Genomic DNA, 15,993 nt, shown 5'->3' on the forward strand with positions numbered 1-15,993 from the left:
CTTCCTCCAGCTCAGCTAACAACAGATCCACACTTTCAGATGCACACGCCAAAACCTCAGCATCATCCTTCATTCTCCTCTCTCAAGCTTTACCTCCAGTCCATCAGCAAATCCTGTCTACTCCACCTTCAAAATATTTTCATCTTCACACCTCTGCAGCTACCACCTTGGTAGCAGGGTAAAGAGAGTTCCCAGAGAAGGAAGGAACATGTGCAGAAACCCTGAGGCAGGGGAAGATGCAGGACTGGAGTATCTCTGAAGGGATAAAGGCATGATTCTTGAGTCTGGGGAGTCGCCTGCCCTATTGGCCCCGTTATGAAATAGGGTTGAAGCAATCGCTATGGGGATCTGAATTTTGGCCACTGCCAAACAGTCTGGCTGTCTGGAATGGATCTGGCCAGCTCTAAGGGATATACATGATTCTGTTAATTGCATCTGCGTTACGTCTGCAATGTATGTTGTGTGTGTGTTCATATGCGTGCGTTAGGTATGCATTTTTTCCCACTCCAGACATCTTTTCCTGGACTCTGAGCCATCAGTGTACTAATGTAGTTCCATGTCCAATCTGCTGGGGGATCCCCAGAAACCCCTGCTCATGACTTTAGGCCTAGATGAAGCAGTCTTTTTGTTCACAGACCTTTGGGGTTCTTTGCGTTGTTCTAGGCAAACATGGGCTTTATGGGTTGGTCACCATGGAACAAGATGACCCTCCGAGCCCTTGGCTCCTTCTCTGCAGAGCCAGGACTCCTGCCCTTCTTCCCCCCACCCTCTTTTCTCCTCCTGAAATCAGGGTCTTCTGGAGACAGGGGTATTTTTGGGCACATGGCAGCAGCTGGGACAGGGGTCAAAGGCAAGGCAGGCTCAGGCCACCGACGTGCTCTGCTTTATCCCTAACAACCGTGTAATTGGAGGAAAATTGGCCCAATGTGAGGCGCTGGAAAGTTCAAAAAGGGTTGTTTCAGGGTCTTTGTGCCTGTTTTCTTTTCATGCTGGAGTGTTGAGTTGGAGCCCAGCAAGATGCTGGGCAAGCCCCAGAGCTCTCTAGAACTGGACAGTAATCTCGGGACAGGCAGGGGCTGAGGATGCCCTTGGGGAACATCTGAATAAACAGACCTTTTAGGTCTGAGAGGAGAAGGATAAATGCTCTTAAGAGATGGCTCAGGATTCCTGCCCCCTGGCCTGGGGGCAGTGATTTCCTGGGACCCTCAGAGCCTTCTTCAGAAACCAGAGGGGCAGGATCATTAAACAGGCTTTGAACAGTAAGGCCAGGGAAGCACAGGGTCAGTTTTCTAGTCTGCTTTGACTCAGTTTCTCCAACTATAAAATGAATAAATACTCTTATTACTGGCCTCCCTCATAGGATTGTTGGGAGGCCTCCTGGTCAACCAAGCACCAAAGGGTTAAGGAAGCAGAATGGTGAAGGGGTTCAAAGTTCAGGTTTCAGTGTCAAAGACTTCTGTCCAAACCTTATTTATCAGCTGCGTGACTTTAGACAGGTTTCATAACCTCTCTGAGCCTCAGTTTCCTTGTGTAACATAATGACATTAGCAGTGTTGCTTTAAGGATGAGATGAGATAATGGATATAAAGCACCTCCCACAGCAGTTAGCCCACTGTAAGTGCCTTGCTTTGATAGAAAAAAAGGAAGGAAGGAAGAACAACAAGATCAAAGAGATCATTATTATTGCTTTGATTCTAAAGCGAGTTGGTTATTATGATGGTTCTCGCCAAATATTCAGGTGTCCCTGTAGATTTCCCAGCTTCCTTTGCAGTTAGGTTTGGCCATGTGACTAGTTCTGGCCAGTAGACTGAGAGTAGATATGATATGAGTCATTGTGAGGTCAAGGAAATTAAGAGCCGGTGTGGCTCCTCCCTCCCTCTCATCCCCAACACACTGACCTTGGGGGCCACATGCCCTCTAGGGCAGTGCTCCCCAACCTTGTTGGCACCAGGGACCGGTTTCGTGGAAGACAGTTTTTCCACGGACGTTGGGGAGGGGGAGGATGGTTCGGGCGCTAATGCGAACGATGGGGAGCAAAAGGGAGCAGCAGATGAAGCTTCGCTGGCTCACCTGCTGCTCACCTCCTGCTCTGCAGCCCGGTTCCTAACAGGCTGTGGACCGGTACTGGTTCACGGCCCGGGGGTTGGGGACCCCTGCTCTGTGGCATCTTAGAGATAGAGCCAAGCCTTTATGTGAGTGTGGAGTCTGTGTTAACCCAGTGAGATTTCGGAGTTCCTTTGTTACTGCTAATAGCCTTGCTGACCGATACAGTCATCTATGAAGGAGAAATACATCTCCCCTGTTCCTGACCTCCTGGGGCATCTAGGGATGATGATAATGATAATAACAGTGGCTGTAACAGCTACCATTTATCAAGCCTTTGAGAAATACTGCAAAGCCCATGGCAGATGTTAAACTATTCAGGTATCTCACGAGGTTCATGTTTTGCTATTTCATAATAATTGTGTTCCTAAAGTAAACTTTATTTTTTTAAAGGGTTCTCTTAAAAACTTCAGTGAGGAAAAAATACTGCTTAGGGCAAGAGTTTTAGACTATGACAACAAAGTTATTTCTCTTACAGAAATGTCAAAAGTAAAGGGTTTTAATTGCTATTAGGACATTCTGAAGTTACAAACTACAAATAACAGATTTTCAAAACTGACATAAGCCAACCTAAAGGTCATTGAGCAAATGCTGAATTCCATGGAAGACAAGATTCAGGTCAGCTTGCTTCCAGACCATCAAAATAAATTGTGGCTTTGTCCAGAAGTGCTAGTAAAAAGGAAGCCCCATTAGATCTCAATAAAGCTGCTACCCTCCCCCACCCCTGCAAAAAAAAAAAACCAAAAAAACCCCTAAAAATACATGATAAAAAAAAAAAGGAAATCCCAATGGCAAAGAACAGACAGTCACCCATTAAAGTGGCCCATGGGTGTTGAAGCTGGAGGCCAATAGGCTTTCCTCTGATCCACGCAGGGATCCTCTCTGATAATGACAGTGGTGTAGACCAACAAGGAGCACGAATTGAGTTCTTTGCTGAACTGATCAGGTTACATCCAATTTGCATTACGAAAATTTGCATAGCAGGAAAAAACCTGAATCTGATTTGTCCGGCAGATGAGGAAACCAAGAAAATATGAGGCCGTCAGTGGCTACAGCGAGCAGCTACGGAAACAACCCCTATTCAAGGCTCTCTGCTTTTTTGACTCTGCTCAACTCAGAGTGCCCCTGATGTATAGTGACATCTGCACACCCTCATGAATGAGGGTGCCACCTCTGAGCTGGGATTCGAGGCCTCTGAGTTCGGTTCTGTCCTTCTCTTGGGGTCTGCCAGGACGTCTTGGGCCTGTCCATCCCTCCACTTGGGGAAGGCCTGGAGCTTCCGCTCCGAATAGCAAAGCCGCTTTGGTCCTTGTTGGTGTTTCTGAAAATACCAGTAGACCTGGAAGGTGTCCAGGCTGCCTAGGAAAGTGCCTGGAGAAGGGGATTCACTTGATTTCATTACTAAAGCAAACAGTCCTGGTGACCTTTGGGAATTAGCATATTTTGACTTCCTCCCTCCCTCAGGCCTTCGCTGGGCAGCTGAACATTCCACACCTCCCTGAGAAAGGGGAAGCACTTTGAGTGGGTGCTGGGGCCTGTTGCTGACTAAGCATGCCTCCTTCCGGCCTGGAGGCCTCTCACCCGTCCTGCACCGACTGAGGGGACGAACTGGCCCCGTCCTTTCTTGCCTTGCTTCCCAGTAGGTCAGTAGTGAGGCAGGTGGGTCTGGAAGCCGAGTCTTCAAGAAGATTCTGGAGGATGTAGACAGATTCAAGCAACTGGGCCCTCTGGGAGTTCTGTTCATCTGCAAACAGGATGGCTCCCCTCACCCAGGGGAGGAAGGCTATTGCTTTTTCAGGCTCCCCTCATTGGCCATTCCCACTTTATGATTTACTCATGAAATTCAACAGGCCCTTACTGAAGGCCCTCTTGCATGCCTGGGGCTGTGTCGGCTCACAATGGGTCACTGAGTAGATATTAGACCTATTTCCCACTCTCAAGGACCTTCAGAACTTAACAGAAAGACGAGACCCACTTGTGAGGTAATAAATCACAACAGTCTGTAATGAGGGCTAAATTAAATACCATCATTATCCATGGTAGTTAAGAGCCCAGGTTTGGCATTAGGTGTCTGGGTTCAAATCCCACCACCATCATTTTGGTTGAGTTTGACTTTGGGCAAGTGCCTTAACCTTCTTAGGCCTCTGTTTCCTTATTATAGGTTGACCAAGGGTACTAGCCTCAAGCACTTCTGTGGGGAATTACATGAGCTGGCACACGTGAAGCGCCTTGTACAGTGCCTGACTCATGGTCTTAGGGTTACTACCAGCTACCGCTACTAGTTGTCAAAATATATTTGAGGGACCCCAGTAGTTTAGAAATCCTGAATCTAAACACACCCCCTTCTGCATAATGGTCCTCTCGTCTTTATTTCTTTCAGCACTGATTGGTCATTTTGACTGATCAGTTACCCAAGCTGGAGCCCCTGGGGCCTTCATAGGCATTTAACCACAAAACCCTGTTGATTAGACCTCACATCTATGTCCTCCACTCCAATATGACTCCTACCCTTAACTGGGTCCTCACACAGCCACACTGATTACTCAGGAGCCCTCTTAACTGCTAGCCTTGCTTTTGATTTCACCCTCTTCCGAACAAGCCTTACTACTGCTCAGGAGAACGTGTTAAAGTCCAAAACAGATGATCATTTCCTTCTCAGACTCTTTCTGCGGCTCCCTCTGACTCTCAATTATCAGCCAAGCCCGAATCCTTGGTCATGACCCGCAAGGGCCCTCATTGATATGACCCCTGCCTACCTCTAGAGCTTCATCGCTTGTGATTCTCAAGTCACCTCCAAGTCCCAGCAATGCAGCCCGGTACCCCACATTCTTCTCCGTCTCCTGGTCCTCCATGACCATGCACATACACCTCTCGAAGTCTAGAACCCTTTGTCCCTATCTCCCGAAGAGTCAAAATTATGCTTAAAAAAACAAAAACAAAAACCCTCCGAACCGCTTTCTTTGGGAAGCCTTCCTTTCCCAGGTCTGGGTTAGCTGCCCCTCCTCTGTGCTCCCACAGTAGCTTTGCTTACAAGATCATGCTGCAGATTTTTGTTTTCGTGTCTGTCTCCTTCACGAGCATCTGACCTTCTTCGTCTACATCTTATTCATGCAGGTGCAGGAAGGGACTGTATCTTATTCATCTTTGTATGTTCATCTTGAAAAATGACTAGGAAGATGGATGGATGGATGGATAAATGGACAAATGGGTGGATGGATGGATAGGTGAATGGTTGCATAGAATAGCGGATGGATGGATGGGTGGACGGACGGACGGATGGACAGACAGATGGGTAGAGGGTGGATTTATGAATGGATAATGGATAGATAAATGAAGGAATTCAGTAAAGTGGCGAAAACCTCTAATTAGGTCTCGCGGCCGTCAGTGGTACTGCAGAGACAAGGCTCTCTTTCTTGGAGCGTCACAGTTCAGGCCGAAAAGCAGAATGACCTTGCAACTAGCAGCCAGTGGGGTTTTTTTGACCTGGATTCTCCCCATTGTTCCAGCAGGAAGGCTGAGAAGGAGTGTTGATCCTAGAGGCAGAGAGGACACCCAGGTGGGCTTTATCCCATCATTGACCCAACCTATAGCCTTTCTGCCGACCTCCTCAGGTCTGCCCTCATACGGGTCCCATTCAGTCCTTTTCTTCATCCAGGCATCATGGATTTATTCCCAGCTTGAACCACGGCAGATTTCCGCCTCTGATTCCAGGGTGACAGAGCAGCAGATGGCATGAGTACGGAGGATGCCTTGACCAATAGCCGCTGTGTGCGGCCCAGCGCTTACCCGTTCCTCTCAGGAGAACAGCACGTTTCACTCTGTTCGTTTTCCTGTTCAGGAGCTGCTCTTAGAGCAGCCACGTGAGAAGTTCACCTTACGCAGCTTGGAGCCTTTCTTAGCTCTTCGAGGAAGACCTTTCAGGCCGACTTGGTTCACTAAATAAACACAAACAAATCCTGGAATGGAATGAACTAGAAATGAAATGTCGTGTCGAGCTCCTCTTGATACAGAGAACCAGCATGCGGCCCGCCCAAGCCGAAGTGGAAAGACCCTGAGGCTTTTGGGAGAAGAGCCCGGCTCAGCCACCCTGAAATCCTCCTTCAGGGTTTATGAAGCAGCAGGCAGCACACAAATGACTAAATATGGTTGTGTTTTTATTTTTGTCCAGCCACAAATACCCGCAAAGAACTGAAAACGATTCCTTCCCTTCCTGGAGCCTCGGAGCCAAGCTGCTTTTATTTTTAGCTTCAACTCTGGTTTTGAGCTTTTAGGACACTCAATACCCTCCCCACTGCGGGCAGCAGTGGGCCGATTTCAGGACTTTTGCCTAAACTGGAGCGTTGGTTGTCTGAGTGTAACTCTTACCAGGGTTTGTGCAGCTGTGGCAATAGAGGGTGGTTCCAGACAGACCCACCTGGAGACCCACTTCTACTCCTGGGGACTCCAAGAGCATCCTTTTCAGGGAGGGAAATGTACTCAGGGTGGATGGTTGCCTGGGCTGGGGCAGTGGAGGTGGCAACCCTGGATGAAGGGAAGCAGAGGCAAAAAGAAGACTGGGGGGGGAGAAAAGAAGGGGAAGGCAGCTGTCACAGACTGAAAGCCTTCGAGGAACACAGTGGTTCAGAACCAGGCTCTGGAGGCAGACCCCCTGGGTCTACATCCTGCCTCGGCCACATCCTGTCACAGTGGCCTTGCAGAACGGGCTCAACCGCTCCAGGCTTCGCTGTCTTTATCTGTGAGGTGCGGGTAATTATGACACCAGCCTCTGAGCTGCGCTGCCTGAGATCCTACCCCTCTAGCACGTGGCGTAGTGCCTGACATGCATTTGTGCCGCAACTCGTTTCAGTTATTATTGCCATGCTCTCATTGCAGTGCTAGACACTTATGCATACAGTGTGTCATTAAAACTTACTGTAACTCACTGAGTAGGGTTATTAGGCAGATGGGAAACGGAGGCTCAAGGAGCTGGGTAACTTCCCCAAGGTCCCATGGCGAGAGCATGATAGAGCCAGACCTGAACCCAGCGTGACCAACCCCAAAGTCATAGCACCACGCCTTCTCTGGGACCAGTGCTTCCCCATGTTAGAAAGGGGCTTATCACTGGCTCTATGAGAACTGCTCTAGACAAGGAGCTAGACTCCCCCTCCTCTCCTCTGGGCTCCCCCCTTTCTTCCCACTTTGGTGACAGGAACACACAAAGATCAGATACTGGGAGTGATCAAAAGAGCACTGGTCAAATCCATAGAGACAGAAGATAGAATGGTGGCTGCCAGGGACGAGGGGAGGGGCCCTGGGGTGGTGGTGTTTAATGGGTACAGCGTTTCAGATTTGCGGGATGAAAAAGCTCTGGACATCTGCTGCACAGCAGTGAGAATATACTTAACACTACAGAACTGGACGCTTACAAATGGTGAAGATGGTCAATTTTATGTTAGGGCTTTCGTTTTAACCACAATTAAACAAACGAAAACAAAACAAAACAAAAAAGAGCACAGGGAGTCAGGTCGCCGTTTCGGTGGGGCAGGGCATTTGAGCTTATCTTGTCCGACTTGCCAGCCTTTTCTCAGGCTTCCTTCCAGTCAGGAGTGTCACCAACAGCTCCGCTGGTCCACCCCTGCCCCACACCACGTGGACCCCTTCAGGGCTGAGCTGCACACTTCTGACTTCAGGTGGTGAATGCTCCTCTCACGTGCTCTGCCCTTTCAAACTTCCTTCTAGTCCCCTATCCCTCTGAAGTTTTTGTCCTTCAACCTGGAACGAAAAGGGGAAAATAGCAATCCCCCCGACCCCCAGCGGATCGTGTCTGCATGATGTGGTGGACGAAGTGTGGGCTTTGGGGACAGAAGCTGGGAAGACGCTCACCTTTTCTTCTCTTCAGTTCCCTTAGCTCTAAGATGGGATAATACGTTTTTTCCACGTAGCCAAATGTGCACAATTTAAGCGGAGAAGTTCAGCCAGGCTGTAAACTGCTCTTTTGCACGAGGAGATTCTGAAGAGTGAGATTCTGAGCATTCTGGGGACAGGAGATTTGGGGACACTGGTTTGGGCTTCCCCGATTAGGCTGCGTAAAGATGCTTGGACAGAGAGGCCTGGGAATGAGCACGGGGCAGGCTTTCCCTCTTGGCCTCACACTCCCGGGAGAGCAGGCTTCGTGGAGACCACAGTGACTTACGGTCCCTCGGAAACTCAGATGGCCTTCTTTTCTGTGGGCATCAGCATGGACCGTTCTCAGGGGAGAGTCTGGCTCTGCTGCCACCACCCAACGTGGGACACCCCTCCTGGGCTGAGTTTTGCCTCCGGGTCTACACACCTGGACCGTGATCCCTGACCCAGGGCCGACTTTGCCATCTAAGCACAGCGGGGACAGTACCCAGGGCTGACAGTACTTTTTAGGGACCCATGAAAATGGTTTAATTTCTTTTAAAATTAGAGGAAAGGAATGAGTGTTCAGGTCAAAGTAAATGTTATGTAATATTAATATATTTGTTTTTATACCAACAGTTATAAAATACAATATTTAATTTTTTTAAATAGGGGAAGGGGCCCACAAAGGCAAAAATGCCCAGGGCCCATGGCAGTCATAACGCAGCCCAGCTCTGGTCTGAAAAGCCAGGCTGGCAGGGACTACATTTGGCCCTTTAACCCCTGGTGATCTGCCCCACCCTCTTCTCTGTTCCTATAACGACTGCTATCTGTCCCACCTGTCCTCACCACTTAGGATCTGGAATATTCTCTCTGGTATTTTGTTTATTTTTAGAGACCCATTTCACATGCCCCTTCCATCACTTGGCGATAGCTAGCTACCGCAGGCACATGTTGAGAAAAGTTCAAAAGCCTGTCTGAGGTTCGTGGGAAAGAATGTCATGATCAGTTAGTGATGCCTCTCCGTGGCTCGTGAAGGGGGGTGTGGCAGCAAGCGTGTTGCGTTCCTGCTTCCGACTGACCTTTGCCTTTTTATCGCCAACTTGACTCCCAGCTCCGCGAGTTAAGAGTGTGCCTTACACGTGCTGAGCATCCCACGTTGAAAGATCTAGAAGCCTCTTAATACCTGTTGATCGATTGGCCGAAGGGGTGTCTGTAAATACTCTTGATCCCGTTTCATGTCCCCTTGACATCTTTTCATTCTTTTTTCCCCCTTCAGGCGCCTGAACAAGAATAAACTCCAGGTCCTCCCGGAACTGCTTTTCCAGAGCAACCCGAAGCTCACCAGACTGTGAGTAGAATGGAGTTGTGTTCCCCACCTGGTGTCTTGCCCGGCTTTGCTGACGCCGAGGATGCGGTTGCCTTAGCGTGGGGAGCCCTGAGCCGTGTGGACCTTGGCAGTGAGTCCGCGCACGTGGGCGCTTGGAGCCAGGCTTCAGCGTGCTGGGTCCTCACACTCCCCTCCAGCCCGCCTTTCTTGCGTCCGTCCTTCCCAGATCATCCGCTTAATTGGCCGGTGAGGGCTGTGGACCTGCGGTAGTGCATCTCTCCTTTGCAAGGAGAAACTCTTCCTTTTGACTTGGGTCTGAATTAACCTCAGGGAAATGCCCTGAGGGCAGGCTTGGAGGTGAATTGGTTCACACAAGACTGCCAGTGGTCTCGGAGGAGGGCAGTGGTTTGGGTTAAGCATTTCAACCTCACCTCCTTGCTGGCTAGAAGGATTCCTGCCCTTTGCCTGCTTCCAACCGCTGCCAGTCCGGGAACCCTGGGTCTGGAGATCTGTGATTTTGTGGGAAAAGAAAGAAACACTTTGAATTTTGCTTTATCTTCAGAATGGTCCAGGGTATGATGGGGGGTGGGGGGAGACTTGCAGATTCTCTGTGTATTTATTCAGCGTGAGAGTTTGGATACTGAAGAGCTGGAGATGCACGTCGCGATGGAGACTGTGATTCGTAGATTGGGGTTATTAGGCAAGTGCTAATTACTGACAGTGAACAACTCCATGACTTCGAACCTGAAAGTCCTACCGGCAGTAACTAGTGTACGTTATGGGGTGAATTGGTTGCCCAAGGCTTGACTTTCTGGCTGGAGCAACAAGTGTCCGACTGCTTAGCAGTCAGGCAGTGAGATTTACGGCCTGGCTGGGAGGACTCTAACCTTACTGGGGAGGCTGCAAAGTGGTAGCCACCCTTCTCATTTCCAACGGCCGTGTTTAATACCTCCGTATGCAGTCCGCCGATGCATGGAGATAAATTGGGAAATACGAAACGCATGTTTGCATGTGCACTTAAGAATGAGTTCTGAATTAGGAATCTGTATCTCTCTCTGTACACACACACAGAGACTATATACATAAATGTGCTTTCAAGGACACTTGGCTGCAACAGGAACGGGCTGGGGTTGGCTGGGGTGTCAAGGGTACCGCGGCCTTGCTTGCCTTCTCTGGGGGACACCTGTACTTCGTCACGGTCTCCTCTTGCTGGCCCTCCCTTTCTCTTGCCCAGTCCACCCGGCTGACTGTGCTAAATGAGGGAAAGAGCATGCCTCCCTTTCCACTCTTCGGCTCTGAATCCACCTTGATGGACGTGAGGGTGCATGAGGTGCTGTTGCTGGCCCGAATGAGCAACAGCAACTGGGCAGACGGGGAAACCACTCTGGTTTTTAACTTCCTCTTCCCTTTACAGTTCTTTCCTTAAATGCTCACCTAATAGCCATCTCTCCACCCAGCACTACCTTGTGCTTTTCAACCTGCTTTTAACTAAATAACGCAGACTGTATGCTGTTCATCTGGAATCTCAGCGTCACTTTCGAGGCAAGTAAAAGGTGCTTATGGGACTGGGGCTGCTGGGCAGCTTTGAGCGGGTAGGTCTGAGAGTTCCAGTTGCTGCAGGAGGTCAGGGGGGCTGATTCTTGCTCCCCGCGGCCATCAGGTGAGGCCCATTTCAGGCGGGGCTGGTCTCGATCCAGGCAGAGGAGGAGTTTCAGGCCGTGATAACAGGCCTCTGCCCTGCTGGGGGCCAGGCCCAGGCAGGTAGCACAGGGGCATGGGAAAGTCCAGTGTCCTAAAGGCCACTTTCTAACTGAAAGAGGTCGGGAGAGCCACTTTCCCTTCTGTGCCTAAATGTCTTCATCAGTAAATGGGAGATGCCTCATCTTCCCTTCTACCCACCTCACCAAGGAGCTGTACGTGTATCCGATGAGATTACGGTGGGCATGCATTTTCTAGGGTTTAAAGTGCTGTGTGAGTGCAATTACCAAGATAGCTATTGTTACTCCTACAATTCCCATCTTCACAACTTGTTTCTAATCTCCTTTCACTGGGAGACATGAAGAAACCGGGAGCTGCCGTGGGCCCTGAGATCTGTTACACGGAGCTTTTGTCCTCAGGCCAGAGAGCTGCAGCTGGGAAGGCAGGGAGGACGTTTGGCTCATTTTGGTTTCTGTCCCTCTCCAGGTCCCCAGCCAGGCCCAATGTGACATATAGGCACTCGGGAATGGGTGGATGAATAAATGAATGATACAGGCCTCAGGGTATGAACCGTGTTCTGAGGGAACTTTGAATCTTTTATCCACCATTCCTTCATTCACTCATTCGTTTGTTTGTTCATTCGTTCATTCAGTAAGCTTTTCCCAGGTGCTTGTTCCAGCCTGGCCTCTGTGCTGGGTGTTAAACTGCAGATATGAAGTTTGCCCAGTTCTCTGTGTGCCCCGTCACGACACATACTGAATGGCCGCCAAAGAGCTGAGAGCTAAATACATATTTCTGTTCATTGAAGCAGCTCTATTAACCCAGGTTTGGGCTATAATCAGCGATCCCTTTTTCTCCCTGGGCTTGATCTTTCATTTTTCTTAATGACCCTATTGTGTCTTTGTCTCATTTTGTCAGCCACTCCAGGGCCTTTTTGGAAGTAAGCAGGGTACAAATTAGAAATCAATAAATGTGCAATCATGAGTGTGTATACATATGCCACTGGCTCTGTTTTAAAAGAGCACTGCATCTCAATAGATGCAGTGAGCCGTTTTCCAGGGAATGCTAAATGGGGCTGCTGGGTGGCCGTCTCCTCCACAGTCGGCCATGTGGTTTAAACAGCAATTGTGACGCACCTTTTCTTATTAGATCTATAGACGAAGACTGCTTAATATTCAATGATTATCTGAAAAATACCTTTTGGAAAGGCTATGGTCGTACAATAAGACATGTAGTGATGGGAAAGGGAAACAATATTTATTGAGAACCTATTATATATATATATATGATTATAATATTATCACTAACTAGTAAGTGGCAGAAATGTGACAAATTAGTTTAACTCAGAGGGGAAATATGTTAGTTAATGTGCATGGGAAGGCCAGTGGTAGTTATGGTTGGCTTTAGAAACAGCTGGATCCAGGAGCATGGCGGTGTCATCGGGACTTCATCTCACTCCCCCCAGCCCTAGGAAGAGAGCACAGGATGGCAGGCAAAAGCAGAAGACTCTGAGGGCAGTAACCTAGCAACCAGGGTGGAGAGGGTGTCCTCGACAACAGTCCTGCAGGAAAGAACTGAGGGTCAGTTGCTTACCTTGGTCGCACGTCCAGCTCTGAGCAGATGCTGTTGCTGGTGAGATGGTGTCCTCTGATTGACCAAGTTTGGGCCATGCGTCCATCACAGTTGTTTGCAGATGAGGATGTGCGGGGCCTGGGAATGGGTTTCCCAAAAGGAAGAGTAATTCTGTTATCAGAGGACAGGGGAAGACATACTAGGCTTGAACACGGCAGACATCTACAAGTTTATTGAGCATCTAGTCTGTTCAGTTCCCTGTGCTTTCATTGAGTGGTTTGGATCCTTACAATAACACTTCAAGATAATAACAATAGCAAACACGTTGAGTGTTGGGTGCTCTTCTGAGCACTTCACATAGAACTTGTTGGATACTCCTAATGATGCTATGCGGTAGGAACTATGAGTACTATTCTGTGGATGTGAAACTGAGGCTCAAAGAGGTCAAAGAACTTGCCCAGCATCATACAGTTACTCAGTGACAGAACCAGGAATCGAATGTGGGTAATCTGACTCCGAAGCCTGTGCTTTTGTTCTACTACAATTAACTCCCTGCCTCAATACTCCCATTTTACAGATGAAGAAACTAAGGCCCAGAGTTTAAATTACTTGTCCGTACCCGTATTTCTAAGCAGCAGCACGGGGCACTCTGCCTCAATACTCAGATTTAGCCTTCACACCAATCCTGCAAAGAGAATCATTATTAAATCTACTTCTACCTCCGCTCGCCGCCACTAGAGAAAGCCCTTGCACAGCAGCGAAGACCCAACGCAGCCAAAAATAAATAAATAAAATAAGTAAATTTATTTTTTTAAAAAAATCTACTTCTAAAGCTTAGAAGTGTTATCTGACTTACCCATAGCTATATAACCAGAATACAACGGAATGGGGAAAGAAATGCATGTGTGTTGCTGCAAAGTACCTCTGTTTTCTACCATGCCACGCTGCTGTGCTAACTATTGTGGAGAGCCGAAGTCATGCTAAAAAGGATTGGTGCTGGACCTGTCATACATCCAAGTGCTCTGTCAGGCCTTGGCTGGTTACCCCGCCCCACCCCCCTTAGACGCAGCACCATCTGATTCATTGGTGCATGTGTATGGTACTGATGTATCTACCCTCTTACTCTGTCCTGTAGCGCATAGAGCACGAGCCGTAGAATCCTAGAGCTCAGAAGTACCCTGAGGGTTAGGTAATACCACTGTGGTCTGTAAAACACCCAGCAAGGTCTCTATCCTGCTTGGGGCACTCCATAAATAGTAGCTCACTCCTGTCCTGATGTATATTATAAGATTTTCAAGGATCAGGCCTGTACTTCTGCTCTTTCCAGGTTTCCTATCACTCGTGACTGAGCACAGTAGATGGCAGTAAAGTGAAAAGGGTAAGGGGCTGCCAGTTACTCGCTGTGAGACCACGGGCAAATTACTTAACCTCTCTGGGTCTCAGGTTCTTCATCAGTAAAGTAGACAATATTAGAACCTACTTCTCCAGGTTGTTGTGAGGTAAATGGAAATAGCCCAGGGACAACCTTTAGCATTGGCTATAGCCCATAGTAAAGTGCTCAGTGAAAGATGGCTATGGTTAACTTTTGCTGGCTGACTGATAGGAATGGTGCATATGCTGGGGCTCTGGCATCTCTGGTGTAAATATTTCAGCACCTCTCAAAGAGTTCAGTCTCCAAAATAAATGAGGGTTGAGGGGGGACTGCACCGGGAGTGGGAAGACCCTGATCCTCATACTGGCTCTGCCACCCACAAGCTGTGTGACCTTAGGCATGTTACTTCATCTCTCTGGGCCTCATCTAGAGAGGCTGAGATGAAGCGTGGTCTGTAAGTTATTAATTTCTCCTTTTTGACCTCTCCTTCAAGCTTTCTCTTTTACCTACACGTGGGGGAAGGAGGGAAGGATTTCTGGTGATTTGGAAGTTAAGTGGTTAATGTTGCCAGAAATTCCTTAGAAGAAGCAAAAGACAAGATGAAAACAGTAATTAAAAGCTGTCTGCCTTGCACCAGATTAGGGAGCTTTGAAGGGGATGAGAGGCACACAGTGGTTCACAACTGTTGTTTTTAAAAATTTGACTTTGCCGTGTGAGGATGAGCAGACCACTGGGGTCCTTCTGCTCCACATCTCCTGGATTCATGTCCAAAGAGTCCGTTACGTATTTGGTAGTGGTTTAAAGCCTGTTGCTGAAGAAGCAGTTGTGCTAGCAGCAGGACGGAGGCCCCCAATTATTCTTCACACAGTTCCTCGAGGTATTTGGCAGATTTAAAACATGCCACTGGGGTTAAACCGCTGTCGCTCACTTGGGTCAGTGGAGTTGCAAGAGACTTGGGAAGTTAATCCCCAGGCAGCTGAAAACAACATGAAATGTGACCAGCCAACTTAGCCCCAAGTCACTGGGGCTGCTGTCCTGGTGGGGCCGCTTCCCTCCCAAAGAGTTGTGAGACCTCAGTTTCCAAGGAACTTACTTGCAATGAGTGGGCCATCCCCAGAACTCTCATTTCTGCTACCTTGTACCTCTCCTTCGTATTTAGCATTTTCTGCCCTTATCACCAGCCATGTGCATCCATGCCCTGTGTCCCCAAACAAGCCAGAAGCTGCATTCAGCAAGGTGATCTAATGTTTCTTTGAAGTAACCCAATATTAGAGCAAAGAGCAGGGGCTTTGGAACTGTCCAGGCCTGGGTTTGGATCCTACCCTCTGGTGACTGACTCTGGGCAAGTGACCTCAGCTTTCTCAGTCTCTGGTTGGTTAGCAGTGCAATAGGGATAATCATCATAGTTCCTGTCGTAGTTTGCTAGGGCTGTGATAAAGAAGTACCTCAGAGGCCACAACAGTGGGAGGCCCGCGTACCGCAAAAAAAAAAAAAAAGTACCTCAGACTGGATGGCTTAAACAACAGAAATTTGTTTCCTCACAGTCTGCGGCCCAGAAGTTTCAGACCAAGGTTCTGGCAGGTTTGATTTCCTGAGGGCTGTCTCCTTGTCTTGCAGATTGATGGTCTTCTTGCTGCCCCTTAACATGGTTGTCCCTCCGTTCACGCTCACCTCTGGTGTCCTGTCCTCTTCTCATAAGGACACCAGTCATGTTGGCTTAGGCCCCACCCTAATGGCCACATTTAACTTAGTCACCTCTTTAAAGACCCAATCTCCAAATACAGTTACATTCTGAAGGATGGGGGCAAGGGCTTCGTAATGTGTACGAATGAACACATTAGCATATAATAGTTCCCAAGTGTGCATTGCATATTTACCGTGGGTCAAGTGCTCTGCGAACTGCTTTTAGGTAGATTCTCTTCCTCAATCTCAGGCTTGGGAGGTTAGATACTACATTAGCCCCATTTTACAGATAAACACACCGAGTCCTAGAGATTTAGACAGCTTGCCCAAGGTCATAGAGCCAGTCACTGACAGAGCTAAACTTTAAACCCAG

The 15,993-nt window shown here is 48.6% G+C and overlaps 1 protein-coding gene across 2 annotated transcripts in view; it reads left to right on the forward strand.

Annotated features, from left to right (window-relative positions):
- Positions 1-15,993, forward strand: part of SLIT3 (slit guidance ligand 3) — a gene marked incomplete at its 5' end in the record, with an annotated part of 610,658 nt that overhangs the window by 93,479 nt on the left and 501,186 nt on the right. For both annotated transcript variants that reach the window (XM_082835732.1, XM_082835733.1), the window contains one exon: positions 9,245-9,316. In XM_082835732.1, the coding sequence (XP_082691858.1) occupies positions 9,245-9,316 (72 nt within the window). The remainder of the gene's footprint in view (positions 1-9,244; positions 9,317-15,993) is intronic.

The sequence above is a fragment of the Leucopleurus acutus genome (genome assembly GCF_964270905.1).
Source record: "Leucopleurus acutus genome assembly, chromosome: 3".
NCBI classification, from domain to species: Eukaryota; Metazoa; Chordata; class Mammalia; order Artiodactyla; family Delphinidae; genus Leucopleurus; species Leucopleurus acutus.